Source organism: Bos grunniens, chromosome X (assembly GCF_055505025.1).
Source record: "Bos grunniens cultivar Pamir isolate PY7600 chromosome X, Bosgru_T2T1.0, whole genome shotgun sequence".
NCBI classification, from domain to species: Eukaryota; Metazoa; Chordata; class Mammalia; order Artiodactyla; family Bovidae; genus Bos; species Bos grunniens.
In genome coordinates, this window is record NC_141194.1 from 106149213 (window position 1) to 106172404 (window position 23192).

Genomic DNA, 23192 nt, shown 5'->3' on the forward strand with positions numbered 1-23192 from the left:
TTGTCACTATTGACGCAGGTGTTTCAGGTCACACTTTATTAAGAAAAGAAACAGCACACTTCCCATTCAGAGGGCCCCTCTGTGAGGGTTGGGGGGCAGAACACATTCTGAAAGGCCAGATCCTGGCCTCGGCAGATCTGTCTTCCCTGGCCTGCCCCGCCCAGGTGGGTATGAGAAAGCTCCCACTCAGCAGGGTGGGCAGGAACTGTCCTGCTTTCCCTGAAGGCACTAGGGGCCGGGGGTGTAGGGAGGGAGCCGGGCCCGCCCCAAGCTGCCCAAAGTGCCCACAGGGCCTAGGGATTGAGCCAAGGGTGCTGCAGGCAGTCGGCTGCACTGGCCCGCTTCTCGGGGATGTATTCCATCATGGGCAGCAGGAAGGCGCTGAACTGTGTGGCCTGCTCCAGGGGCCACTCGTACTTCTCCATGAGCACCTCGTATAGGCCCCAGTGCTTGAGGTTGTGGATGTGCCGAAGCTCCCCTGGAGGCAGGCCAGCACGCCACAGGTCAGCCTCCTCCTGGGAGGCCTGTCATCTGAGACCCCTCGCTGGCCCCCAAGTTCCCACATCACCCCTCCATCCCGGTGGCCCCACCTCTCCGGTTGAAGAACTCCCGGGAGTAGCGGCCTGAGAGGGCAAAGGCTGGGGGGATGTCTCCTAACAGCTCCACAATGTGGGCGATGTGGTCTGTGGACAGAAAGGGAGCTGGGAGGTTGGCCAGGCGGCTGGGAGGTCCTGAGGCCGGACCCTGGGGTTCGCCACTTCCTACCCTCATCACGACTGTAGTCTTCTCCCGAGTGCGGTTCAAATAGGTAGTCCCCAGTGGCCAGCTCAAAGGCCTGAAAAGGGCAGAGGGTAAGGCTGTTGGCCCCAGTGAGTCTGCCCGGATGGGGTACAGCCACGGGCAGACATACCATGCACGCTGTGCTCCAGATGTCAGCTGGGGGCCCATACTCTGCGCCGATCAGCACCTCCACAGCCCGGTACTGCCGTGTCTGGATGTCCTCGGTGAAGTGCTTGTGCTGGAGGCAAGGGGAGCCCAGGGGAGGGGCTGGGGCCAGGGCTGGTCTGCCCTTAGTTGCCCTCAACATGTCTCCCACCTCTTGTGGGCCCATGTACCCCAGGAGCATCGTGGGGCTCGCTCTGAGCCTCAGGGGCCCCCCTTGTCCTAAGAGGGCCTGGCAAGGTGACCTGAGACAGGCTGGCCCCTGCACCATGGCCGTCCACCCCCGCCCATGGGCCCAGTCCTGCCGACCAGGTGGGAGAGGTGCTGTTTTGGGCTCAGCCCTGGGACTGCAGCCTGAGGCAGGCATGGGGGTCTGGTCGAGCCCTGGGGACCAGCCTCATTCATAGCAGGGTGCCTGCTCATACCACCCAGCAGGCGTTGCCCAGGTCTGCGATCTTGATCTTGATCTTGTCTGCGTTTTGGGGCTCTAGGGGGTTCACCAGGAGGTTGGAGGCACCAAACGGTGCTGGGGAAGCAAGAGAAAGAGTGGCTGAGCTGGTTGGGCACTGGCCCAGCCCTGCCCACTGCCCGCTGGCCTGGTCCCACTTACTGCTAGGGGAGAGGAGGCCGCCAACCTCCCGCTGGTTGGACGAGCCTGAGAGGATGGAGCACGAGGCAGGGGAGAAGAGGGAGCCCGAGAAGCCTGAGGTCTGGGAGCCCGGGCTGAGGCTGCGGTTGCCCCTGGGGGCCGGGGATGAAGAAGCCGGCGAGGGGTCAGCCCCCACGCCGCCCAGGTGGCAACCGGAAGAGGATGTGGAGCCACTGCCCGCCTCGAGTCTGGAGCTGGAGTCTGGGGAGACAGGCCAAGGTGCTGAGTGGGCAGCCGCCGCCGGGGGGCCCGCTCCCTGCTCCCATCCTCACCCTCGGCCTGGGCCGTGGCCTCCATGGCCTCCAGCTTCTGCAGGTCACGCAGCCGCTCCTCCAGCAGCCGCTTCTGCTGTTTCCGCTTGCGCCGCATTTTCTTCCTCTTGTTTTTCGACAGCTTCCCCGTCTGCCGAGAACCAGGGTCAGCCTGGGGGTGCCTGGCAGCCAGCCACGGAGCAGCCCAAGTGTCTCCACGGGGCTCCCACAGGGGACAAGCTCTGCAGGTCCCAGGACCCCATGGTCACCAGGACATGGTCCTGCCACCTCGCCCACCTCCTGGGTCCCCTCCTGCCCTCCACTCTCCAGAGCTGGAGGCCAAGGAAGAACCAAGAAGCCTCTGGCTGGGCGCCAGCCTCCCCTGGGGCCAGCTGTTAACACATTGTCCTTTCGGGGAGGTGGTGGTGAGCCCCAGTGGCCACCCAGGGCCGTTTGGGGCTTGTGGCCCCCTCTGTATCACCCTCATCCAGGCCACCCAGCCTTTTGGAAATGCCCCTGCAGGAGTGTTGGGCAGCAGGGAGAGTTAGGGAGAAGGGGGAACCAGAGAGGCTGAGAGGTGAGCTCTGAGCAGATGGGAAAATGAGGCCTAGGAAAAGAGGCGGCCCAACTTACCAAGACCTCCTGGGGGGCGGTACTGACTGCGGTGGAGCAGGCAGAGCCGGGAGGAAGAGAAAGGAACTGAGACTCAGGCCGGGGCTGAGGCCCACGGGCCCTGCCCTGGCCCCACGCAGGATCTGGGTACCTGTGGAGCGGGATGGGGGTGGTGCCCCTGACTGTTGCCACTCTGTGGCCTCAGCGGCCAGGCGCCGGATGTAGGCATCCCCCACACACAGCAGAATGTTCTCGGGCTTGATGTCCGTGTGGATGATCTTGCACTTGGTGTGGAGGTAATCCAGGCCGTGCAGCACCTGTAGAGAGCCAGTCCTGAAGTCCACCCACCCTGCCCTGGCTGCGTGCCACAGGGCTCTTCCTGCCGAACTCAGGAAGAGCTCACCTGCCTCACGATGCTCTTCACACAGGGTACGGGCAGGCCCTGGTAGTTGGACTTGATGATCCACTTGAGCAGCTGATGGCCAAGGACCTCCAACACCATGCACACATCTGGGGCCAGGAGTGAAGGGCAGCCGCTGGGCATGCAGCTGGGGCCCAGGTCCTGCCCACCTTCAGCTGGGGTGGGGGAGCCCCGAGGCTCAGGCAGCATAGAGCTGGGTCTGGGAGGTCCTGTATCACCACTGTCCCGGTGGCGCTCTAGTGTCCCTGTCACTCTCTGGTGTGCCAGTTGGCACCGTACTTTCTGTGGTCTTCCTAGGGACAGGGCACTGGAGGAGTAGACAGGTTTCTCGGAACAGCTCCAGTCCTGTGTCCATGTCTGCCCAAGAGCCTATTGACAGCCCCCCTGAAAGGGAAGGCACACTGAGACGGTGCCTCCCACTTGGGGGTAACCTAGCCATGGATTGCCAATGCCAATCTGGTTATCTGCTCCACCCCCCATGCCCAGACGCAAATCCCTGAAGTGGTGGGGGTATTTCGTAGACTAGTGTCATTGGAAGGGATAAACAGCCCATCACACAGATAGCAAACTGAGGCCCCTGGAGCTGGAAGGCACCAGCCAGCTATCTCCTGCTGAGATGCCACACTTGTTTGCTCAGCCTGCAAAGGATATGGACTCCGTTAACCCCTGAGATCCTGAAGTCATCGATGAGCTGGACAATGGTTTCTCTTTTGGGGTCACTGGGGTCACTGTCTCGGACCTGCAGTAGAAACCAAAGGTCCACATATGGCTTCAACCTCCCCCTTGCCAGCTGCTCCCCCGGGGTGGGCAGCCCCTCCGGCCCCCCTGTCCCGCTGTGCTTGGGCCTCACTGGAAGAAAAGCCTCAGGCCCGCCCTCCGGGTCCTCCCCCTCGGCCGAGCCAGCTGGAGCCTACCCCTGCGGGCGCCCCGCCCCAGCCTGTGAAGCCCGGCAGGCCCCAGGCGGCTCCCAGGGAGCTGGGAACGGGTAGGGGAGGCGCCTCACACATTTCAGGAGCTTGATCTCATCTACAGCTGTCTCCGTGTAATGCCCCGCGCTCTTCACCACTTTGAGAGCCACAAAACGCTTGCGCCTGCAACACCGAGACCCATGTCGGCCGCCGGCACCAGACAGACCCACGGGGCCCTCACCATAGCCGCAGGCGTGCCCAGGGGCAGGATCCCAGCTGGCATGGAGCCCCGGGGCAGGGGGGACGACACTCACTGGATGTCCCAGCAGAGCCAGACAGTGGAGAAGTGGCCCCAGCCCAGCTTGCGCACCACGTGGTACCGCCCATTGAACAGGTCCCCGATTTTCACAGGGTAGTAGCCGCCTGGAGAAGGGAGCCCACAGAGGCCGCTGAGGGTGGCGCCTTACCCCTGCCCCAGCACGGCACCGTGCTGCCGGGACCCTTGGCCCACGTGGGTGGGCTCCGGGCCCCCTCCTCCTCCCCGGGGCCTCACCCTTGCAGTAGTCCTTGGGGTCTTCCTGCTCCTCATCGTCGGAGCCCAGCAGCCCCTGCAGCATCTGAGGCGCAGGGGCGATGGGGGCCAGTTCGGAGCCGGAGGACTCGGGCCCGCAGGAGGCCTGCGAGCTGCGGGTGGGGCGGGCAGGCAGTGAGCGCGCGGGCCGCCAGGGGCCCCAGGCAGCCCGGCCTGGCCTTACCTGCTGCTGCTGTCGCTGTCGTCGCCGCCGCAGCCGCCGCTTGCACTGGCGCTCATTCTGGCCGCGCTGCCCGCAGCTCCGGCGCCCCGGGCGGCCGCTCCTCTGGGGCCCGGTCGCAGCCCGTGCATTTATAGCCTCGGCTGCTGATCTCACCCGCCTTTATAAATAGCCTCCCAGCTGCTCGGCTGTGGGCAAGGTATGCAGCGGGGAGGGGGCGGCGCGGTGACAGCGGCCCTCGAGGGCCCGATCCCCCAGGACGAGCCCCCCGCCCCCATCCCAGGGCTGGCCAAGGGCGCCGCCGTGGGGACACAGTGTGCCACTGCCTCCCTGGGGAGTTCCCTGGCACCCTAGGACCACCATACCGGGATGTGGTGACCTGGACCCTGGGCTAAGCTCCTGCACCCCAGGACTGGCAGAGGGTGCTGCAGAGTGGCCACGTGGTGGTGAGCTGGTCCTCAAACTGGAGTCCCGGGGCTCCAGAGCCTGGTAAGGGCCCTGTGGGCACGGTGCCCCCTCTCATATGCCCTCGGGCAGTGGCCACAACTGAAAACATGCTCTGGCTTCTGGCTTGTGCAAGCCTGCCCAGAGGCGACCCCAGCTACTCTCGTGGGTACCTCACTCCCTGGCCACTCGGGTCCTGGAGCCCCAAGACGCGGCAGCCCAGTGTCCTCTCGTCCCTCCATGTGGCATCCTGAGGGGCCCTGGCCAGGCGCGGGTCGGGGGCGTGAGGTCTTCCCACCAGAGGTACAGGCCTGGGGGCTGCCCAGGTGGGACCCCAGGGCTGCACGGCATGCCTGTGGCTCCCTGGGTCCATCTCTGCCTTGCTCCCTGGCTCCAACAAGTGCACATGTCCATGTGGGATGCACAGAGAGGTGTCCACCCTGGCCCTGCCCTCGGGGAATCTTCAAGTGGAAAGCAAAGGAACCCATGGCTCTAGTGGCCCAGGTCACACAGCCCTCCAAAGCCTGTGACCTTGGGGTGGTAGCCAAGGGACCAGGTTTTGAAGAATCCGGTCCCCCAAAACGGGGTGGGCAGGGGAACCTCCAGAGAGGGAGCAGGACACACTGGAGACCTCCGTGGCTGGTCTTGGCTGAAGACCAGCTGTGGGTGTGGAAGGCGAGGTGGGGCGAGGGGGCTTAGGTGATCAAGGAGCCCCCCAGAGCTTGCGGGCACGAATGTGGGGTTTCCGCAGAGGGTCATGGGCACTTTGGCTCTTTAGAGAGAACACGCTGATTGCTCCTGGGAGGGAATGGAGTCAGAATGGAATAGAGGGAGCTTGGTAGTAACTGGTCATCCCGAGATGGGACATACTTGGTTCTACATCCCTGTACCAAAAAATAGTTGGGAAGGTGGGGTGGGCATAGATGGTGGTGGGAGGGCAGGGGCACCTTTCCTGCAGGGGTCACGTGAGGGAGGAGAACAAGGCCTTGGGGTCCTCTTTTTAGCATGTGGCAGAAGTTCTGGCTGGGGGCTGGGCCAGGGCACCCAGGAGACTCACGGGGAAGGTGGGGCTGGGAACTGGGCATTTTCTAAAAAGACATGTTTGTGTTTTATTTCCAGATGTGATCCTCTAGCAAGCACATAAATACAGTGGGGGAGGGGGAAGGATTGCTATAAATTAGAAAGAAGCCCCCCAGCAGCGTGGCAAGGAGGGAGAGGGGGAGGCCCTCCCACTCTGTGCAGACCACGCCTCGGTCACAGGCTCCATCCAGGGCTCCATCCTTTGTCGAGTGCGGGAAGGCGCGGAGATGGTGGGTCCTGCTGCCGCCTGACTCACAGTTCGGTCACCTTGTTCTCCACCAGCGCGGCCATCTGCTGCAGGCGGCAGGCCAGTTGCATCTTCTGGCCCACAGGATCCTCCTCCAGGGCACCAATGATCTGCCAGGGCAGAGGAGGCCACCCAGCCTGAGGCCTTGGCCTCTGACCTGCCTCCATCTCAGTAGCAGGCTGGGAGCCAGACCTTCCTATCGAATCTTCCTCCATGAGGAAGCCGAGCCCCTTCCCCAGCCCCAGGCCCTTCCATTCCTCTGCCTACACTGGACCTGGACACTCCCGCCCCCAAGGGAGACTCCTGGGGCCTCCCTCTGGGCTCCAGAGGCACGCCCCTCTCCTCGGAGTGCCCCCAGGTCTCACCTGGTCATAGTACCTGTGGATGTGGGTGTAGAGTTCTTGCAGAGCTTGCAGGCAGTGGGGAGCCGAGGTGTAATTCTGGGGGAGGCACATGGTGGGTGAGGCCCCGGCCCAGACCTTGAGCCCCCAGCTTCCCCCTTCCCCTGTGTCCTCACCCCCGAGAGCTCAGTCAGAGCTGAATTCATCTCCTGGTAGCTCGCTGGAGGGCTCTGGCGGATATCAGAGTAGTATCTGCAAAAGGGCACAGAGTTAGAGGCAGGCAGCCCAGAAGGTCCCTAGTCCATGATTCCCAACACCTACCTCTCTACCATCTGCTTGTATCGAGGGATCTCCCGGGCGTAGAGCAGTTTGTTCACTGGGGAATCCTGCTCCGGGCGGGGTGGGCATAAGTGGGGAGGTACCCCCTCCTGGCCCCACGCCCCGTGGGGGCCAGCCCCACCCAGGGCTCAGTGCAGAGCCCCTGTGGCTACCCTCCCCCCAGGCCTTCTCTCCTCGGCCCTCACCCGGCCCACTTTATGCTCCGAGACTGTGCAGGAGTCCATGAAGGTCTGGGCGATGACGGCGAGGACTGCGTCCACGTTGTCTGACACCCGCACGTCAAAGATGAGCTGCGGGTTCTTCAAGGTGTTCACCCAGAACCGCAGCAACAGGCTGGAGACACAGGCCAGCCGTGGAGTGAGTCCCGGCCAGTCCAGCTCAGCTCCTCCACCTGGACCCCCATGGCCCTGAGCTGCCTGGGGAGCTGGTCATACCAGGGGGGGAGGGGGGCAGGGAGCGACTGGTCACCCAAGGTGATGGCCCCCAGGCCTGGGTTCCTGTCCTGGCCATGCTGGCAGTGTCCTGGTCTCTCTGGGACTCCTCTGCCCGGGGCCAGGCCGGCAGGTGACACACCTGTTCGTTTTCCAGATGTGCAAGGTCTCTGGGTCCTCAATGCTGTGCTTCTCCGCCAGCTCATCCAGGAAGTCAAACAAGTACTTGACGGCGATGGGCACAGGCCGGTTCACGCTGAGGATGGCTTGGAAGGCGTCATCCACAAACTTCTGCAGCGTGCCCTAGAAGGCAGGGGATGGGGCAGTTTTTGGGGGGGTCAAGGTGGGGGGGCCCTTCGAGCTGCGGCCAGCTCCATCGTCCCACAGCATCTCCCCAGGTCTGTCCAGGTGCCCTTGCTGAGCCTCCCCGGGAGCCCCACCTTCATGGACAGCAGGCGGGTGAGGTAGATCTCTGGGATGGCCTTGGCCCGTGCCCGCTCCCGGTCCCGGTCCCTCAGGCTGCTCCGCCGCGCCTTGGCTGCCTCAGGCTCCTCGGGGGCTTTCACCAGGTGCCACAGATGGACCCCACCCTCCTCGCTATCCTCCAGCATGGGGGTGTCTGAGGGTGCAGAAGCTGGGCCTCAGTCCTTGGTCCCCCTGCACCCATGCCACCAGCCGGGGAGCTCCAGCTCACACCCAGGAGCTCCCTGAAGGTGACATGCCGCCACCTTTGTCCACCCACGGGCCTGGGCCCAGTAGGGAGTCTTGGCTTCCCCACTGATGAGGTGTTGGGAGACCCAGGTAGGGCCGATGGCATGGCCTCGAGCTCCTGGGGGCCTGTGATCCCAGTGGGACCACACTCACTCTCCCCCGATGGGCAGCTGGGGGCCAGGCTCTGGGAGATGATGCCTCCTCCGTTGTGCAGCTGGGGGATGAGCCTCACCGTGGCTCCGTCTGGGACCTGGTGGGGAGGGGGGCAAAGGCTGGGCTCCTTCCCTTGCCAAGCCCGAGGCAGGGGGCCTGCCCCCCCAGACCCCACCTGCCAGGCACCTTGTAGTGTTGCAGGGTGTTGAGTCTCTTCCAGCGGTTCTGAGTCACCGATGTCACGTCCTCATCTGACAGGGTGAGGTGACCCGCCAGGCCTGAGCGCCACTCTGGGGGTGCGGGGAGGGGACCCGGGGGAGCCAGTGAGCCCACAGCCCATTCCTGTTGGACAGAGCCGAGCTGCCAGGGGCGAGGAGAGCCTGGGGCGGGCACTCACCGAGATCCAGGGTGTGCGCCGAGGGCCTCTGGGAGAACGGGGTGCCCTTGTAGATCTGATCCAACACCTTCTCCTTGACCTGAGTGATTGTGTCTGTGTCGAGCACCCGGGTGGGGATGTGCAGTGCTGTGTTGCTCCTTGATGGCCCGCCTGGCCCCGGGCTGGCCAGCACCATCAGCGTCAGGGCCCGGAATTCCACATCCTCCCGCAGCAGGCGGCTGTCGTTCAGGGTCCGTTTTGCCTTGCCTGTCACTGCGTCCACGGGGCCCTTGTCCACCTGGTACTGGATGGCCCGGAGGAGCATGTATATTGGTTCACCAGCCACTTCCTGCAAGCATCAATCCGGGGATCAGCCGGCTGCGTGAGCTCACAGGGGCAGCTGGCTGCGCGGAGCCAGGGCAGAGGGCGGCCCACGCCAGCAGGCTCGGCTTTGCACGCGGCCAGGGCAAAGGTTCACCACCTATCCCTTACCGACACCCTGCCCTTGTGCCCGACGCCCCCTTGGAGGGATCGGGCCACAGGTCAGGTAGGCCCGAGGCAGCAGCCCTGGCATGGGGTGAGGGGAGAGGGGCCCTCACCCTCAGGAAGGCGTAGAGGCATATGGACACCCAGTTGGTGAGCAGCTTCTCTGCCATGGTCTCTGTCCTGCATGGAGCGGGCCCCAGGTCAGAGGGGCTGTGCAGGGCCATCTTGTCCCCCACCCAAGGCCAGTGGCAGAGAACAGGCAGGGCTGACTTGCCCTACCAGTGGCTCGGGACCCAGCTGGCCGCCTGGGGCTCCCCAGGCCCACCCTGCCCAGAGCCATCCAGGGCCAACCTGCGCAGCATGAGCTTGGGGTTCTTGCGCACGTAATGGGAAGCTAGGTCACTGAGCAGCGTCCTCATGATCTCGGTCAGGTACTCGAGCTTGCTGTGCAGTGCCAGGGACAGCAGCGAGGCCACGTGGCAGCGGTCCCGCTGCGAGAAGCTGGGTTGCCCCTCCAGGGTGTGGATGAGCTAAGTGGGAGTGGCGGGGCACCAGCACTCATTCTGGGGAGCCCGGCAGCCCACGTGGCCTCCCACCATGCAGCCCGTGTCTGCCGACCACCCAGCCTCCCTCTTCGCCCCAGGCCCCCCTCCAGCCTGCCCGCATGGCCCTCACGGTCAGGAGGAAGAGCTTGCTGTTGAGCAGGTTGGAGAGCTGCATGAGGCCCTGGTGCACGGGTGCGCGGCGACCCTCTTCACCCAGCCCCTCGACGGCCGGCTGCAGGGTGCCACCACTGCGCCCGGGGAAGAGGACCCGCTCGGTGTAGGTGCGGTAGTCCACAAAGGGGATCCCACTGGCCTCCAGGTCGCTGCTGAGGTCAGTCATCTCTGTCATCAGGTCTGCAGGCCAGGAGCCACCGGGGTCTGAGCTCGGGAGTGGCTCTGCCCGCGTCCCGCTCCCCCCGCCTGCCCACCCACCCCCGCCCCACCTGTGAACTCCTTGCGGCACTGGTCACCCACGCCGATCTCCAGGTTCTCCAGCTGCACCAGAACCTTCTGGTAGTCCCGCAGGGCTTGCTTGCTCTTGTGCCTGCCGCCGGGGGACCAAGCGTCAGCCACACAAGCCGGCCTGCCTGGGCCGAGACCCCCAAGCCCAGATGGCCGACTGTGGGGCACCCTTGCCATAAGTGAAGAGGGGACTGGACTGGACACTGGCGTGTATGTGATCCTCACCTGTACATGAGGGTCAGGAGGAGCACGGCAGTGATAAGCAGGGCTGCGCCCACGCCCAGGCCCACCTGGGCCTCCACGGGGAAGGCAGACAGCACGGGTTCCACCTCATACTGGACCGGGCCCAGCGCCAGGCGCACGTTGCCCATTTGCACCTGGGGGTGGTGGGAGGCACAGGATTCCTGAGCACTGGCTCTGATGGCTCCGGCCGCCCACCCCTGTGCCTGGGGTCCTAGCCTCACCACGAACTGCAGCAGGGTGCCTGAGCCATTGCTGGGCTGTGGGACCCGCGGGGGCGGCTCACAGTACAGGTGGGTGAGTGTCAGCGTCTTCACCAGGCACTCGCCGTCGCCAATGTGCACGTGGACTTCCTCCTTGCTGATGGCCAGGTTGAGGCCCTCGCCCTGGGAAGCCAATCACGGGCCTGAGTGGAGTCACTCAGCCTGTGTCTGCAGGTCCCCCCAGCCCCCCAGGACTGCTGGCTGAAACCCTGACCTCCACATCCAGGATGTGGCCTGGCTTGAGGCGGTAGGGGCGGGTGGGCCCCCCCTCATGATGGAGGGGGGCCAGCCGAGGGTTGGGCTGGTACAGGAAGTCCTGGCCCCCACTGGCACTGGCAAAGTCCACATGCATGTTATCCAGGCTGAAGAAGACCCGCCGGGGGCTCGCCGTGTCAGGCACCGCGGGGCTCCGGCAGAGGAGGAGGGTGGATGAGTTGATGGAGCACACGCTGGAGCACTAGGAGGGGGCAGGCCGAGGTGGGATGAGCTGGGGGCTCCCGGCCTGCCCCGATCCCTTGCTGAGCACAGGCTCACCTGCAGCCAGCCCCGCTCCAGCTGGGTACAGGCCTGGGGGGCCGCAGCCGGAACCTCACAGCCGCTCCTAGGGGTCAGGTCCTGGGACTGCAGCTTCACAGTGGTCCCCTCCGAGGTCTCCAGCCACACCGACAGCAGGGGCTGCTGTACAACGTCCAGGCCCGTGCCCCTAACTCGGATCAGCCGCCCGCCCCTGTGCCGGGATGGGACTCAGCACGGCCCGGGCAGCCCGGCCCCATCCTGCCACCCCACCCTGCTGGCAGGGTGCAAGTGCACCAGGTCCTCACCCCCGGAAGCTGACACTGGGCTCAGCTGCGACGAGCTGGGGGTTGGCAGTGTAGTGGAAGGGGCTGGTGAGCAGCAAGCGCTGGGCCTGGCCGAAGACCACTCGGACCACTGCATCTCCTGGGCTAGCCTGGGGCATGGTGTGGCACACGATGGCCTCAGGACACACCGGCTCTTGGCTGCAGGGTGGGGAGTGGTCTGGCACCTTGGGTTTGAGCCTCAGCCTGGCCAGCCCGCCAGAGACCCACTTTGCCTCCCCCACCAAGGGCAGAGACCCCCCACCACCACTGTACGCCAGGGGACTTGGGCCCGTTGGGAGCACCCCCAGCTGGTAGCAACCAGCTGGAAGCAGGAGCCACTTACATAGGGCAGGGCTGGCTGCCCACAAAGGCGCTGATGTTGCCTCCTGTCTGGAGGCGCTGTCCGTGGATGGTGAGCTGGGTTCCCCCTGCCTGGGGGCCCCTCTGGGGACTCAGGCTCAGCAGGACAGGGTCCTGGGAGACAGGGCAAGCTAGGGCAGGCATAGCCATCTGGCCTGGCATTTCCTCACCTTGGTTCCAGTCCCTAAAGCCCTGTGCCCCACTGCCATGCCCCACCAGGGGGTGCTCTGGTCCCCTCCCTGTGTCGTCTTGTCCTCAGCCCCAGCTCTAAGCCCTAAGATGCCGTCACCTCCTCGGGGACCTCCTCATCACCTCCTCGGGGGTGCTGTCTGTGCCAAGGGCTTCCTGGCTCCAGAAAGGGCCCCGGACAGGAGGACAGGAGGCTCAGGCTGGCACCTGGAGGCATCTCTGCTCTCCTGCATCCCTGTGCCCTCCTCACTCTCCCACCTTGGCCCCCAGCCCACCCCACACTCAGTGGCCAGAATGACCCCTCAGATCACATGGCTTCCTTCCTGGACAAGAGGCAACTCTTCCTGCTCCCCTCAGGTCAAGTTGGAAGTGCTCATCCAGACGTCACTAGCCTTCTGCCCCTTCTTGCTACAATCCCCTGGTATGGGCACACACCCTGGGCAGGCACTGACCTGGTAGGTGAAGTACTGGGTTGAGATGCCTGGGGGCCGCCCTTTGATGGCCACTTGGATCGGCCCCATGGTGCGGTTAGGGGCAGGCGATGTGACACACACGATCCTGGTGATGGAAAGCCCATGGCTGCTCAGGGGCTCTTGCCTGGCGGGAGCCATGGGGCATTTGCCAGCCGCTGCCCAAGGCCCAGCCCCCCTCTCTCTGGCTTATCATCCTTTGGTGCATCTGATCCCGGGCCCACGTGTCTTGGCTCCAAGCCTCCTTTCTGGGTGGCCAGTCTCTGCGGGCCTCCCTGGGATGGCATCCCTCTGCCCCTGGCTACCAGCATGCCTCACCGGGTTGAGATGCGGTAGAGAGATGGCTCAGGCCTGCAGGGCCGGCCAGCCACGCTCACAGCGTCCTGCACGTCGGCGAAGTCCCGGCCCAGGTTAGAGCCCTGGATGGTGAGAACCAATCCGCCCTCAGGGGGACCAGTCAGGGGCTCAACCTGTAACCGAGAAGGATGGTGAGGGAATGCCCTTGACCCACACCCACTGAGGGGGGGGGTGGGCAGGGCTGCTAGGACCAAGAAAGTGGGGGCTAGGAGTTGAGGGGAGGAGGCGGGTGGCTAGGCCGTGGCGGGGGGGCGGTGGGTGCAGGTTCAGGGGCTCACAGTCTCAATCCTGGGTGTGGGACACAGCGTCTCCACGGCTCCAGGTGGGCATAGCGGCCCATAGCGACAGGCAGGCTGGCCGTGGCTGCACCACAGGCAGCCCAGACTCCCATTGGCTGCCTGGCAGTGGCTGCAGTCGGGGTGGCCCACAGCGCAGTCGTACAGGGTCACTGGTGGGGGGGTTTAGGAGGCATGGTGAGGCGCCCCCGCCGGCTACATGCCCTGCCCTGCCCGCCCCACCGCCCCCGAGCTGACCATGAAGACTGTGGGCATTGTCCAGCCGCTGGCCCTCGCCCCGGGTGACGTAGATGGGCACCGGGAGCTCCCGCTGGACCATGGAGGGCTGGAACTGGGAATGGAAGGGAGGGTCAGGCCCAACGCAACTCAGAACCTCCCAGGACCCCCGTCCGCCTCCTCCGGGAAGCTCTTCCCCACATGGATGCCCCCTCACCCCCGCCTGGTGCAGGGCACATCTCCCAGCCGTGGCCTGCCCAGAGCAGGCCTCATGGGTGTCAGTGGGTTAAAGCGGGCAAGCGAGCCCCCGAGGGCCTGGGACAAGCCCAGGCGGCAGAAGGTGTCCAGCGGCAAGTGAGACTGGGGGTTGGGCACCTGCCCACCTGCTGGGCCTGGCAGTGAATGAGGCCCGAGTCCCCAGCCACCTCCTCCAGGGATGCTGGCAGCCTCTGCAGTTGTCCGGGCAGCTCCAGCCAGCAGTGGTAGGAGGCAGGCAAGCCCTAGGGGATGTATGCCGTCAGCAGCCTGAACGCCATCATCTGCCCCCGGCCCCCACCTGCTGGAATGCTCACCTGGAAATGCTGAAGGTTCTGCACACGGAGGGCCAAACGGCTCTCCCAGCCCACTGGCACCAGGAGGGGGCCCACCAAGCCCTCGACCCGAGGACAAGCCCCCGGGCCACGCACCTGGATGTCCGCCTGGCCAGAGGAGACCGCTTAGTGCTTTGGAAGGCAAGGGGCCTGGGGGCAGGGGGTTGTGGGGCAGGGTGGATCCACTCACCTCTTGGGTGCTGTAGATGGTCCTCTCGCCCTCTGGACAGCGTTCTCCATACACACAGTGGCTGCTCTGGGGGCACCAGTGGCAGCGCCAGAGGCTGCCCACACAAGCATGGCACCTGGGAGGGCAGGGGGCTGCTGAGATGGGGCACTATCTAGGGTCCCCACCCCTACCCCGCAGCCAGGCTGGGCACTCACGGGGCAGCTGCCTCCAGGGCTGTGACTGCGCTGCAGTCATAGAAGGAGAAGTTGGTGGCAGCCACGGTCACGTCCTCGAACATCAGGGCCAGGGGCAAGGTGATGTGGTCTGGGAGGGGGATGGCAGCGGCAGGGCAGGTCAGGTGGCTCCTGCCTCTTCCAGTTCCTGCCCTCACCCCTCACCCCAGGGGCCCCTCACCTGTGCCTGGAGGGTTCAGTGGCAGCTGGTCCTGGGGAGGGGTGACGCAGGCCACCTGGGGCCCTTCCACGTGAGCCAAGCTGTCATAGTTGCCAAAGGCGCAATGGAAGTATTCGTCCGTGGCCAGGGTGGGCAGCCGGGGTACCGACAAGGTGACCTAGGGCACATGCAAGGAAACCCAGCAGGTGGGGGCCTTTGGAGGGGGCCACGGGACTGAGGCAGAGGGGTCCAGGCAGGGAAGATGTGGGCAGAGGCAGAAGGAGAGAAGGAAAATGGGGCTCACCTGGCCCTGCTCCTGGCGGGGGTGGTGGGCCGGTAGCACGCTCTCAATGTGCAGACAGAGGCCGTCCGCGTACGTCCACAGCCACTGGTTGGGCTGGGTTGCCCGCCTGCATTGGCTCTTGCGGGTACACCTGGGGGGCAGAGGCCTGATGGGGCCTTGCGTGGGACTCAGGCTCCCTGGGTGATGGGCAGTGAGGGGCATGATATGGTCCAGGTGGAGCGCAGCAAGCGGGGGGCAGGGAAAGGGACTCCGCTCAGACAGGAAGGGGCTGACCCCTCAGTGCCTGGGGGCTGACACACGGCCTTTGGCCGTGACTGTGAGTCGAGGGCTGCTGCTGCGGTGGAGACGAGCACACGGACCTGAGTGAGGGGCGCCATCAGGGACTGATTCCTTGGGCTGCCAGGTGGAGGGGAGCTGGAGTGGGCCAGGGGGCACCCGAGAGAGGCTGACAGAGGCCTTGCCCAGCCTGAGGCAGTGTTGACAAAGGGACACCAACCAGGCTGGGGGAGGTGGACTGACCTCCAGGCCCACCTAGAAGCACTGCAGACACAGTGTCCTGCCTCACCTGCCCTGCAGGACGCACCAGCCGCACAGAGGGTCCTGGGCCTGGAGGCAGCTGCTGCAGTCTGGGAGCTGTGGGCAGGCTGCCACGGGTACCCGGGCCACCTGGACAGGAGGCAGAGGGCAGAGGTGGTGGGTGCAGGGCCTCGGGCTTCGTCTACCTGGGCCCCTGGGACAGCCCTCACCTGCTGGGACGTCAGCACGTAGAGGTGGCTGCCACTGCTGTCCACGAGCAGGTCGGGGCTGATGGCTGAGCCCGGGGTCCCCACTTGCTGTGAGTGGTACACCTGGCCTTGAGTGCCATTGAGAAAGACCTGGGGGAGTGGGGGACAAGGCCCGCTCTCAAGATGGCCACAAGCCGACCATTCGGGGCAGGTACTGTCATGGCTGGGGTTCTAGGGGAACCTCCTGGCCCACAGAGCCGGTTCCCATTTCCCCCAAGACAGGGCAGCTGGGCCAGGCCATTGCGGGTGAGGCAGGCCCCCGGGCATCCAGTGTGCCCAAGTAGCCTCCTTGATTGAGCCTTACCCAGCTAAGGGAGACATGCAGACCATGAAGAAGCAAGAGTCCCCTGTTACCAGCTGCAGCTGCCGCGGGACATCCCTAAGCTACACATCCAGAGGTGGAAGGAGACGGATGCTTCTGTGAGCCGTCCCAGGGTAGGAGGGCATCCAGTAGGGCCACTGAGGCCAGTCCCGGCCTGGCAGCATAGAGGCTGGGCACTGGGGGGTCTGGCTGAGGGCCGCCTTGCCTTCCTCAGGCCCTTACTTTGTGCAGCTGGCCCCGGACATCCCCGAGGAAGGCGATCGTGTGTCCGTCCGCCTGGAGGGCTGCGACAGCACTGATGGAGTGTTTTAGCTGCAGCAGAGGCCCTGCCTCCACGGGCTGGCGGCCTGCGATGGGGCTGGGCGTGTGTTCATCGCCACAGGGGTATGACTCTGGGGAGTCCTGCAGAAATGAGGACGAGCGGGGAAGGAGTTAGTGCCCAGAAGAGGGAGGCCGGAGGTGCCTTCCCTGGGCCCTGGTCTGCAGTCCGTGGAAGAGGGCAAGGCAGCTGGTAGGACGTGCCCAAAGTCGCACCTAAGAGGGAGAGATGATGAGCCCGGAGACTTAGCCTAAGCTGGCCCTCCGTGTCATCCTCTAAAGCAGAGGTCACTGGTAATGGGGAAAGCATCCAGCCACCCTTGGCCAGACAGTGGCTGGATGGCTCAGAGAGTCCCTGGTGGCTCAGATAGTGAAAGTGTCTGCCTACAGTGCGGGAGACCTGGGTTGATCCCTGGGTTGGGAAGATTCCCTGGAGAAGGAAATGGCAATCCACTCCAGTATTCTTGCCTGGAAAAATCCCATGGACGGAGGAACTTGGTGGGCTACAGTCCATTGGGTCGCAAAGAGTCGGACACGACTGAGCGACTTCACTTTACCCTTGGCCAGGACCTGTGACAGCCGCAGCTCTGGGCTGGGAGATGATTCAGGTCCACAGAGGGCCAGGGCCAAGGAGGCAGGCTGGGATAAGATAAGGTTGCCAGATGCCAGCGTGCAGAGTCTCAGGGGACAAGTCAGGGGTGCGGCCTGGGCCCAGTCACTCACGGGCGGCAGGGTGACACAGCGCGACGTGACGCCATATTCCACGGTGGCTTCCTCGGTGCCGCTGGGGCCCCTGCCGCCTGCCGTGTAGCAGAGGCGCCGGGCTCGCTCCATGCTGGCATCCAGCTCGGCCAGGGGAAAGGCGCACAGGGCCGCCTGCACGCCCCTCAGGCCGGCGGCAAAGGCCCCCAGTAAGGCTCCTGGGGCAAGGGCAGCGGCCTGTACGAGCCCGTGGCCCCGGCAGCTGAGGGGCACTTCCACGTAGGAGTAGAGGTTGGCATCCCTCAGGCAGACCCGGGCCACATACGAGCGATACTCGGCCTGCGCCCGGTCCCCGCGGCGCCGAAAGACAAAGTAGGCCGACTGGGCGTCGGCGAGGGCCGCCACATAGCTGTTGTTGTAGTCGGAGAGGTCACCCACCACCAGGCGGCCCAGGCCCTCGCTGGAGAAGGGCTGTGGCCCAGCCAGCTGGCGCACCGTCAGGGGTGGTACACCTGCCGACAGCTTGCCTGCCAGGCCCCGGGCCACCAGCAGGAGGTCCCGGTCGGGTCCAGACACCACCAGGCCCACCGTGGGCACCCCCAGGGTGTTGGCGGCCACGAACTGCCCGTCGCCTGGGTCCTCAGCCCGGTAGAGGAGTTCTGCCACATCCTCCAGCCGGCGCTTCTCGCACACACCCTGCCGCACCTGCCCACAGGCCACCAGCTCCCGGGCCCGCCCGCTGACCAGCAGCAGCTGGTTGGTGTTGTCCGTGAGCTGGGCCTGCGGGCACTCGGCTGGGTCCCGGAAGGGCACGCAGTCAGGGCTGTCGAGGACGGGACCCGTGATGGCCACTGACTCCAGCTGCAGCTCGGGGCTAAGTTGGAAGAGGCGATTCACTGCACCCACGTAGAGCGCCCCCTGGCCCGGTGCCAGCGCCAAGTGGTGGAGGGTGGTGTTGGGTGCTGAGAAGTGGTGCGCCCCAGTTGGGGTGGGTGGCAGGCACAGCAGTGGCAGCATGAGCAGCAGGCGGGCACCCAGCAGATGCCGGGGTGCCATCTCGGGGCCCTGGGGGAGGCCAGGCAGGAGGGCGTAAGTCAGGGTGGCCGTGGGAACTGAGTGCTGGGGGGCAGGAGGGACAGGCAGACAGAAAGGGAGGGAGAGAAAGGCGGAGAGACAGAAGCAGAAAGCTGGGGCAGACAGAAGCAAAGGGAGAGGAGAAAGAAAAAGTCCAAGCGACTGGGGGACCAAGAGAGGGATGGAGAGTCCCCAGGGATGACAGTGGGGTGCCCATGCATGTGTAAGGGAAGAACTTTCTTCATCTTCCACTTTATATGCAGATCCTACAAGGCCAAGAGAAGACCTGCAGAAGGACTGGGTCACCGAGAGAGGAGAGACCCCTGAAAGACCCTATAGACAGCAGGGGCCAGTGGCCAGGGCCAAGGCAGAGAACAGAGGGCTTGGGGGATAGAGGCGGGTGTGGCCCAGACTGAGCTGGGGGTGCTCAGTGCCGAGGCAGGGGAGGTGCAAGGGACCGAGAGACCACCCAGGGTTCAGGGATCAGGGGAGGCCAGTCCTTTGCTCCATGGCTCCAGCAGCCAGGGGTCCACCAGGGTCTGGCATGGAGAGTGTTGATGGGGATGGGGTATGAGAAGACAGGGCAGAGACTTCCTTGGTGGTCTGGTGGCTAAGACTCCATGCTCCCAATGTAGGGGCCCTGGGTTTGATCCCTGGTCAGGGAAATGGATCGCACATGCCACACGTAAGACCCAGCACAGCCAAATAATTAAATAGAAACTTAAAAAAGACAGGGCAGAGAGAAGACAGGCAGAAAGAGTGGGCCCAGGGGAGTGAGAGGAGCGCTTGAAGGAAAGCTCGAGCCAGGAGTCAGGCATCCCCACACCCCAGCCTGCAGCCATTTAGGGTCCAGACCGGAGGGACCCCCCCGCAAGCCCCCACCCTGCCCCGGCCCTGTAGGGGCCCAAGGTCAAGCCCGAAGCAGAAGGCTCTGAGTGGGGTCCCTGCTGTGCCTTCTAGCTCACCTCCTGGCCAGGGGCAATTAGCAGCCTTGCATGGTGCCCAGGTGGCAAGGTGACACGTCACGAGCCCCTGGGCCCATGACCTCCTGAGCCTCCCTCCTCCTGAGCCCGGAGGCAGAGCCCCAGAGACGGGGCAGAAAGCAGGTCCTGAGTTGTTGACTGAGGGTCCCACACTGTTGGGGGTGCGGGCAGGCACCAGCCAGGAGGGCACCCGCGGGCATTCCATAGCCAGCAGCTCCAGCTCCCATGGGTGTGCCAGCTGCCGGGAGAGCCCCCGAGGAAGGCCCCTGCGCCCTTATCTCAGGGGCACAGACAGGAAGGTCAGGCCTGCCTCAGGGACTGGGCCATTTCCTCTGGAGCCCGGTATCAGCGGCCGTGTCTGGGGCGGGTCTGAGGCTAGAGGGCCTGCAGCTGGAGGTGCTGGGCAGGGGACCCCTGGGCTCCAGGCTTTTCTGTGCTCGAGGGACTCGGGTACTTACCCTGGCAGACAGCAGCAGCAGAGGCATGTCCTGGGTGGCGTGGCAGACACCTCCTGGGTTCAACTGCCCCGGGGCAGTGGTGACGGACACAGGATGCCTGTAGGGAGCATTGTCCTGAGTGGGAGGGAGACAGTCGAGGCTTGGCCCCATTCACATTCACCCCGCAGGAGGAGGGGGCCAGGGCCTGGCAGGCGGGCTCCCCCACAGCTGGCAGCTTTGTCTGTGCCCCAACAATGTCCCTTCTGTCTGGAGGCCCAGGCCAGGGACCCACTCTCTGGTGTTCCTAGTCCCACATCCAAGCTGCCCTGACCCGGGGGCTCCCTGTCGCTTCCCACCCCCAGGGAGACACCCTCCTGGGGATCTGGAGACAAAGGGGGCAGAGTGCCTTCAGCCAGAAAAAATGAGACCCACACAGCCAGTTCTCCCATGCCCACCCGGTGCCAGCCACCAGGCTCCTCTCCGTGTGCCCCCAGGGGTCCCTGTGAAAGGCCTGGAGGAGGTCACGGAGCGCTGGCCCCCCCCGAGGGTCAGCCCCTGCATGGGCAGTCTCACCCTCTGCAGCCTTGGCGCCTGGCTGGAGGCAAGCCTTGGCCCTCAATGCCTGCCTTTGTTGCAGCCGGAGGCAGGGGAGAGGCCGGCCAAGGCAGCACCCCCTGCCGGGAGACCTCTCCCTATGCCCCCAACTCCCCACCCCCAGGGACTGGCAGAGTCGTGCCAGGTACAATCTGGTGCCAGTGGAGGGGGCCGTAGCCAAAAGGATGCACAGGAGCAGATGGGCACCTAGCCTTCAGCCTCGGGTGGGGACAAGACTACCAGCAGGTGGCCAGCTTCCCATGCCAGGCTCACATGGCCCCGTCTGCACACCGAGCCGACAGTGCTCAGGCCGTGGCTGTGGGGCGGGAACCAGTCAGGGTCCCCCTCTTGCCCACGGTGTGCAACCGCAGCAAGCTCCAGGGCCCAGTGGCAGTGGCAAGGCTGGCAGCCACCTGGCTGGGCCGGTTGGGTAGCTGTGGGGGTGGGCAGCAAGGTGGGCTGCTTCCCTACCACCCGTGCCCTGCCCCGTGGCCAGAGGCACCAAATCTCCCATTTGGGGCCATAATGGGAGTCTTACCACCCAGCTTTGGGGCCACCCCCCTGGCTGGGGTGGGGAGATCCATGCCCCCCACTCCCCCACCCTTGACCTGGAGGCCCCTGAACCCTGTGCCTGGCCAGCCCCGGCTCCTGCCTACCTGGGTGGGGCTCCTGGCTGGGGCCGAGAAGCAGCTGGCAGTGCCAGGAATGAGTCCCGGCCTCCCTCCCCACAATGCAATCGCGCCCAACCCGCCTCATCCCGGTGGCCCAGCCTGGGCAGTCCAGCCCCTCCGTGCCCGCCCCTTTGCCCAATGGCTCAGGGCAGGGCACTGCTGCCCTCTGCTGGCTTTGGTGGGCAGAGGTGCAGGGGCCGGCTGCTCACTTGCCCAGAGGAGATGGTGCCCTCCCATGGCGGGACTGGCAGGCATGCAGTCCATAGCCTGCCATGAAGTGCCTACTGAGTGCCAGATGTGACCCTGGCACTGGCACCGTTCAGAGACAAAGTCCACTGCCATCTGTCTCAAGACATTCCTGGATCTAAGAGGCATAACTACCTACCAGCGGATGAGACCTCAGCTCATCTGTGGACGGCACTGTGGATCACCAAGGACGGGGACTCAAGTCTACGGGTGTTCAGATCCTCTAGATGTACAAACTGGGTTTAGAAAAGGCAGAGGAACCAGAGATCAAATTGCCAACATTCATTGGATCACGGAGAGAGCAAGGAAATTCCAGAGAAGCATCTACTTCTGCTGCATTGACTACCTGAAAGCCTTTGACTGTGTGAATCACAACAAACTGTGGAAAATTCTTTAAGAGATGGGAATACCAGACCACCTTACCTGACTCCTGAGAAATCTGTATGCAGGTCAAGAAACAGCAGTTACAACCAGACATGGAACAACAGACTGGTTCCAAATTGGGAAAGGAGTACGTCAAGGCTGTATATTGTCACCCTGCTTATTTAATGTATATGCAGAAAGCATCATGCAGAATGCTGGGCTGGATGAAGCACAAGCTGGAATCAAGATTGCTGGGAGAAATATCAATAACCTCAGATACACAGATGACACCACCCTTATGGAAGAAAGTGGAGAGGAACTAAAGAGCTGCTTGATGAGACTGAAAGAGCAGAGTAAAAGCTGGCCTAAAACTCTACATTCAAAAAACTAAAGATCATGGCATCTGGTCCCATCACTTCATGGCAAATAGATGGGGAAACAATGGAAACAGTGACAGACTTTATTTTTGGGGGGCTCCAAAATCACTGCAGATGGTGACTGCAGCCATGAAATTAAAAGACACTTGCTCCTTGGAAGAAAAGCTATGAGAAACCTAGACAGCATATTAAAAAGCAGAGACATCACTTTGCCGACATACGTGCACATAGTCAAAGTTATGGCTTTTCCAGTAGTCATGTACGGATGTGAGTGTGGCTGTGGCTTAGTTGCACAGTCATGCCTGACTCTTTGCGACCCCGTGGACTATAGCCTGCCAGGCTCCTCTGTCCACAGGGATTCTCCAGGCAAGAATACTGGAGTGGGTTTCCATACCTTACTCCGGGGGATCTTCCCGACCCAGGGATTGAACCTAGGTCTCCTGCATTCAGGCGGATTCTTTACCGTCTGAGCCAGTTGGACCTTGGAAGGCTGAGCACCGAAAAATTGGTGGTTTCAAACTGTGTTGCTGGAAAAGACTCTTGAGAGTTCCCTGGACAGCAAGGAGATCAAACCAGTCAATCCTAAAGGAAATCAACCTTGAATATTCATTGGAAGGACTGATACTGAAGCTGAAGCTCCAATACTTTGGCCACATGATGCAAAGACCTGACTCCCTGGAAAAGACCCTGCTGCTGGGAAAGATTGAAGGCAGGAGGAGAAGGGGACAACAGAGTATGAGATGGTTGGATGGCATCACCGACTCAATGGACATGAGTTTGAGCCAGCTCCAGGAGTTGGTGATGGACAGGGAGGCCTGGCGTGGTGCAGTCCATGGGGTTGCAAAGAGTTGGACACGACTGAGTGACTGAACAATAGCAACAAGTGCATCATGGAGAGCTTCACAGAGGAAGTGAGGTTTCAGCTGACTTTGAACTACATGGTCTTACCCCTACTGTTGTCCTCCAGTGAACAAGGGCTAGTCTTAGTGTTTGCTGTATGTGAATTCATTCAGTCCTTCCGATGACCCTGGAGGGGGTTGCAGTTACTTCCCCTGGTTCACAGGTGGGGAAACTGAGGCAGGCGAGGTTAGGGAACTTGCACCAAGTCACATGGCTTGTAAGTGGCCAGGCCAAGAGTCAACCATGGGCCGCTGCCTTTAACTATCAGGCCCTGAGGCCCTGAAGCAGGAAGCAGGCATTGGGTGGGAGGGGAGAGGGGATCTGCCTGAGGCCAAGCCTGCAGTTGACACACCCACAGAGCATTTCCTCCAACCTTGAAATCAAGTTGGTTGAGGTGGTGAAGGCAGGAAAACCCAGGAGATCCCTAGAGAACAGGACTGCCAGTGGAGGGGAGGATGGGGTGGGGGGTCCACAAGGCAGAAGGAGGTGGCCAGTGGAGCCGGTGAGGTCTTAGCCTGAGAAGCTTGGCTTGGGGTGATGAACTCTGGGGGTGAGTGATGGTCACAAGAGGGAACTTGGGAGAC

At 63.6% G+C, this 23192-nt stretch overlaps 2 protein-coding genes across 5 annotated transcripts; both read right to left on the reverse strand.

Annotated features, from left to right (window-relative positions):
- Positions 1 to 21: 21 nt before the first annotated feature.
- Positions 22 to 4763, reverse strand: SRPK3 (SRSF protein kinase 3). Its single transcript, XM_086389584.1, has 15 exons — positions 4539 to 4763; positions 4337 to 4467; positions 4098 to 4206; positions 3879 to 3966; positions 3525 to 3614; positions 2858 to 2962; positions 2606 to 2771; positions 2476 to 2501; positions 1864 to 1993; positions 1553 to 1792; positions 1368 to 1468; positions 911 to 1018; positions 766 to 835; positions 591 to 683; positions 22 to 478 (listed from the first exon to the last, which is right to left on the reverse strand). The coding sequence occupies exons 1-15, from the start codon at positions 4664 to 4666 to the stop codon at positions 294 to 296; spliced, it is 1770 nt and encodes a 589-aa protein (XP_086245710.1). The 5' UTR covers positions 4667 to 4763; the 3' UTR covers positions 22 to 293.
- Positions 4764 to 6063: 1300 nt separating this feature from the next.
- On the reverse strand, positions 6064 to 20803 carry PLXNB3 (plexin B3). 4 transcript variants are annotated; one of them, XM_086389572.1, is made up of 36 exons: positions 20708 to 20803; positions 19479 to 19592; positions 16985 to 18028; positions 16166 to 16345; positions 15583 to 15711; positions 15402 to 15502; positions 14837 to 14966; positions 14554 to 14710; positions 14355 to 14463; positions 14161 to 14275; positions 13953 to 14078; positions 13764 to 13880; positions 13402 to 13495; positions 13147 to 13316; positions 12830 to 12981; positions 12494 to 12599; positions 11836 to 11966; positions 11475 to 11651; positions 11188 to 11380; positions 10868 to 11110; positions 10615 to 10776; positions 10376 to 10527; positions 10132 to 10232; positions 9819 to 10042; positions 9495 to 9673; positions 9257 to 9323; positions 8679 to 9006; positions 8468 to 8571; positions 8282 to 8378; positions 7858 to 8036; positions 7560 to 7720; positions 7172 to 7319; positions 6969 to 7033; positions 6824 to 6899; positions 6685 to 6746; positions 6064 to 6416 (listed from the first exon to the last, which is right to left on the reverse strand). In XM_086389572.1, exons 2-36 carry the CDS (start codon positions 19503 to 19505, stop codon positions 6323 to 6325), a joined length of 5700 nt encoding a protein of 1899 aa, XP_086245698.1. In that variant the 5' UTR covers positions 19506 to 19592; positions 20708 to 20803; the 3' UTR covers positions 6064 to 6322. The 4 variants fall into 4 exon arrangements, with proteins under 4 accessions (XP_086245698.1, XP_086245696.1, XP_086245697.1 ...); XM_086389570.1 differs by having other exon boundaries at positions 6672 to 6746; XM_086389571.1 differs by having other exon boundaries at positions 6672 to 6746; positions 19479 to 19575; positions 20708 to 20782.
- Between the last annotated feature and the right edge of the window lie 2389 nt (positions 20804 to 23192).

Coding starts and splice junctions, on each gene's coding strand:
- SRPK3 (XM_086389584.1), bottom strand. CDS start 4,666: ATGCACGGGCTGCGACCGGGCCCCAGAGGAGCGGCCGCCCGGGGCGCC. Junction 2,772..2,857: donor TGAAGAGCATCGTGAGGCAG/GTGAGCTCTTCC, acceptor GGCTCTCTACAG/GTGCTGCACGGCCTGGATTA. Junction 1,469..1,552: donor CGGCCTCCTCTCCCCTAGCA/GTAAGTGGGACC, acceptor TTGCTTCCCCAG/CACCGTTTGGTGCCTCCAAC.
- PLXNB3 (XM_086389570.1), bottom strand. CDS start 19,505: ATGCCTCTGCTGCTGCTGTCTGCCAGG. Junction 13,881..13,952: donor AGAACCTTCAGCATTTCCAG/GTGAGCATTCCA, acceptor TACATCCCCTAG/GGCTTGCCTGCCTCCTACCA. Junction 7,034..7,171: donor CGGAGCATAAAGTGGGCCGG/GTGAGGGCCGAG, acceptor CGCCCGGAGCAG/GATTCCCCAGTGAACAAACT.